The following is a 4588-nucleotide window of genomic DNA, read 5'->3' on the forward strand; positions in this document are numbered from 1 at the left end:
GTTGTGTCGAATGCAAACTTTTACGTTTGCTTGATTATCCTACAAACGCAAAAAAAAAATTAATAATAATAAATAAATAAATTCTTAAATTTTTTTTAAAAATTAAATAATAATTGATATATGATTTAATTTCATTTTAAAATAAATAGAGAGATAAATTAAATTATTTCAACTAAAAGTCTCATAACTTATAGAATTGTTCAAAATTCAATAAATTAAAATTCTACAAATTATTCAAAAATCAATAAGATAAGTTAAACTATATTTAAAAAAATCTCTTATAGTTCCCCAATCACTTCACGTAAAGACTCCAATTCCTTTTTTCTATATTTTTCACTTTTCACGACAAACATTTATGTAGCATAGGGATCTTTCCTTATAATTCCAAAAGCTGCCTCTAGATAGTCTTCACTAAATCCTTCTGTCTTCATAACTTCCTCGTACAACTTCTTTGAAATAGAAAAAGGGTCAATGGTCTTCCTAAGCTCCTTCATATTTTCATTAATCCCTTGCATTATTTCCTTAACATCTTCAATAGTTTGTGATTTTTTACCGTGTCGTCTCTTTTTCATAGAAGATGATGTTTTTTTACCATCATTTCCAACTATCACATTAAATTCATCTTCAATATCTTCTAAGTTTTGATCTGGTTGTGTAGCATTATCTCCACCATCATTTGAATCTAAATCCATATATTCCATACCTCCAGATGTATAATTTCCCGTGGCATGATCATTACCAATGATCATTGATAATTTTTCAAAGTTCCATCGTAGTCCTCTGTCTCGAAATTGCTTGAACTTCTTGTCTCCGTTCTAAAACAATATACAAAAATATCAATTTTAAGTTATAAACTAGCTTAGAAAAATATGTCATATTAAAAACATAATTATAATGAAATTCAAATTAAAATGTTATAAATACTTAACTGGATTTTGTAAAAGTTGATCCCATTGATCATCTGTAGCTAACACGACCTTCCTGACGTTGTCCCATCCAAATCCACTTTTACCTTTTAGTTCTAAAAAGTTTCTGTATTCTATCTTCATAGTACGAAGACGACTTTCAATATTTCTCTTTGTAACAGGTTGTCGACATTTTTCAGATATAATGGAAATGATAGGTGCCCAAACACTAGTATCCCAATGATTGCCACTTTTCTTCCCTTGCCTCGCATCTTCAACTAGCATTTCAATCAAAATATTATCCATGCTAGTGTTCCATCTCAACTGACTTTTGAAGTTCACATCATATTTGTCTTCATTTCTCACAGAATCCATGTCTAATAAGCACATCATTAAAAATAATTTCAATAATAACCACCAATAATAATTGCTAATGAAATAAAACAGGAACAAGAATAATCATCAACACTTTAAAATCAACAACAAATAAGTAATATAAAAAGATAATTGAAATTAACAATATATTGATAGAAATTGTTAACATGTTCCAAAAAATATTAAAAAATTTGACACTTAAAATTCATTGACAACTTCTAAAATTATTAAACATTTGTTGAGCTGCATTATCTCTAAATTGAGCCCATCTTAGAATATTTACTCTATGAGTAGTTTGGGTACTAATAAACGTATTGGTTCCAATTTCATCAACATTTTCAAAATTATTTTGAAGTTCTACATCCACTTCTTCTAATAGTGGATCACTTGGATCAACCCCCCTGATATGGTTATTCAATATAAAACATGCAATCACAATCTTCACTTGGGTTCTAAATGGGTAATGTGACTCCGTCGATAGTATGGGCCACCGTTTCTTTACAACTCCAAATGCTCGTTCAATTGCATTTCGAAGTTGTGAATGTCGCTTGTTGAATATTTCTTTTTCATTTTCTGGAGTGCGTCCTCTGTGTTCGTTGATGTGATATCTTGTATTACGATAAGGGGCAAGAAATCCAGGTTGATTAGTATAACCAGCGTCCACGAGGTAATATTTTCCTATATAAAATAATACCTCAAATTTTAGTAGTTCATTTGTAAATACTATATAACTTAATCTTAAAAAAATATTCTAACAAACCTGAAGGGAATGTGAATGGTCTACTTCGCACAAGGGCATCATCTAAGACTTTTTGGTTATGTGCAGTTCCTTCCCATCCAGCAAGGATGTATGTAAACTTTAAATCAAAAGAACATGCTGCCAACACATTTTGTGTGGTCCCACCCTTTCTACCTCGAAATCTATCTTGTTCTTCTTCGGGTACAGTTGCAACGATATGTGTCCCATCTAATGCACCAATACAATCCTAAAATAACACTAAAAATGTGATTATTTACTCTTAAAAGATAATTTTTAGAAATAAGTAATTTATGTGTTTACCTTAAAATATGGCATAAATCTAGTGTCAGAACTAATTTCTAATGGGGTACCACCTCTGTAGACTGCGACTGCATGATCTTCTACCAAACACTTATATAGTTGAAGCACACAATTTAAAGTCTCATTAAATTGTCTGCTAATAGTTTCTCGAGATCGATAAAATCGCCCTTCCAACACTCTATGTCGTACATTATGTCCAATCAAATGTAGAAATCGCATCATTAGCTCTTCCACTTTACAATGTATGGTATCTCTCATAAGTCTTTGATCTCTCATCAGCTTACATAGATTTTGAAATGCATCAGTCCCCATTCGTAAATTAGCTCGACACTTGTGATCGTTATACATGATTGAGTCCATGTAATCTTGTCTCTCTGCATTTCTATTAGTGTGGGGCTCTCTTGGTATATCTAAAATATATTTGGCCGCAATCACAGCTGCAGCATACTCAGTATGTGCAGCTGCCACTATAGCAACTCGTTTTTGTCGTGCACTTTCATTGTTCCAATCGTCCATCTATAAATTTTCATTATGAAATATTATAATTAATTCAAATTTCAAATACATATTGATAATGTAAAATAGTAATGATAATTTATAGTGAAGAAAAGAGGACACTCACACACTACCCAATGTCAAATTAAATTTAAAGACAAAAAATCCATATTGGATTTTGATATTTTCAAATAAATACAAAATAATTCAACAAAGAAGTCTAATTTGGATACCTTATTAATTTCTATCAAGATTTAAATTCATCCTAAACTAAAACCATCAGATCATAAATTATATATCATAAGAAGGAATTGTAAATCATAAAGTAGAATCATCATATCATCATCTCCAAATTATAAATCATAAATCACAAAAAGGGATTATAAACTATAAACTAGAACCATCATATCATCATCTTGAAATTATAAATCATAAATCACAAGAGACTGTAAACTAGAACCATCAGATCATCATCTCCAAATCACTTGAATATTATTAAAAATATATAAAATACTAATTTTTTTTAAATCTGTAGACTGTGTATGCATATCTTATGTATGTCCTTTTTACCCATTTCATCTCTTAAGAGAAACATCGAAAGTCATGCTTTCATTCCCACTCCTCAATTAAATTAAAATTTAATTTCAAAAACTGCTTCTAAGTACCTCTTAACTTGTGACAAAGAGAAAAAGTACAACAATGAAAGAGAGAGAAAGGTAAGTTTACAAGATGTGAATGGTCAATAGTGGATCTGTCACTTCCAAATACATTTTCTTTTTCTCTAATTTACTTTTTCTTTTTCTTTTTCTATTCTTTTTCCTATTTATGAGATATATATATAAGAAAGTCTTGTCTTATTTGCCCAACTTTTAATGAGTAGTCAGACCTATGAAGTTGTAGATGTAATCTATGAATTAATGAGACAATCTTTTAAACAATATTTGATTTGACTTATCCATACACGTAATTCAATAAAGCTATGGGAGAACCTAAAGTTTTGTCTTCTTACCAGACCCAACTTCTATTGTTACCCCAATAAACAGAATAAGAATATATTTAGACGAAGAAAACAATGTCGTTGCCACCATTGAAGATGAAGTCGAAGCTTCAAATATTATTTTTGTTACCCCAAACAGAACAAAAATATATTTAGACGAAGAAGACAATGTCGCTGCCGCCATTGAAGATAAAATCGAAGCTTCAAATCTCCAAAATAGTTCTTAGAAAAGAAAAATAGAGAGAGAGAGATGCTCACCTATGGAGTTTTCAACTTTCTTGGTATAGCTCCTACGTAGAACGGTGAAAGACAGGGAAATTGGTTTTCTTCTTTGAAAAAATAGAGAGAGAGAGGCTCCAAGTCGTATTGTATGTAATCTCTTAGTGGTGTTGATAGAGGAAACTTAACGAAGTCGTATTCATAGAGGAAACTCAATTAAGTCGTGTTCATAGAGGAAACTCAACCAACAGAAAAATTTGTGGAGCTATTTGCTCCATAAAAATTCACGGAAGTTTCGTTGAAATTTTGACGTAGTTTTATGTTAGTTTTCGGTGAGGAGATCATTCTCATAAAAAATCAGCCCATTTCAAAACCTCTAACCCATGTTTTGAAAAATATTTTGCCAAAATGTTTGTTGCTGAACGGGACCCATTTAATAAAGTATATATTTTTTGGGTGGTGTCCACTAGTTGGACACGTTACGCAAGAGTACTGTCCATATCACATAACTTAAGAAAGCCCCCAAAAATAGATAAA

At 30.8% G+C, this 4588-nt stretch overlaps 1 protein-coding gene across 1 annotated transcript; it reads right to left on the minus strand.

Moving 5' to 3' along the window:
* Positions 1-208: 208 nt before the first annotated feature.
* Positions 209-4346, minus strand: LOC147392229 (uncharacterized). Its single transcript, XM_086417091.1, has 5 exons — positions 4091-4346; positions 2341-2856; positions 2041-2266; positions 930-1282; positions 209-815 (listed from the first exon to the last, which is right to left on the minus strand). Exons 2-5 carry the CDS (start codon positions 2854-2856, stop codon positions 354-356), a joined length of 1557 nt encoding a protein of 518 aa, XP_086273217.1. The 5' UTR covers positions 4091-4346; the 3' UTR covers positions 209-353.
* Positions 4347-4588: the final 242 nt, after the last annotated feature.

The sequence above is a fragment of the Akebia trifoliata genome, chromosome 11 (assembly GCF_017979445.1).
Source record: "Akebia trifoliata isolate Shusen 1 chromosome 11, ASM1797944v1, whole genome shotgun sequence".
Taxonomy (NCBI): Eukaryota; Viridiplantae; Streptophyta; class Magnoliopsida; order Ranunculales; family Lardizabalaceae; genus Akebia; species Akebia trifoliata.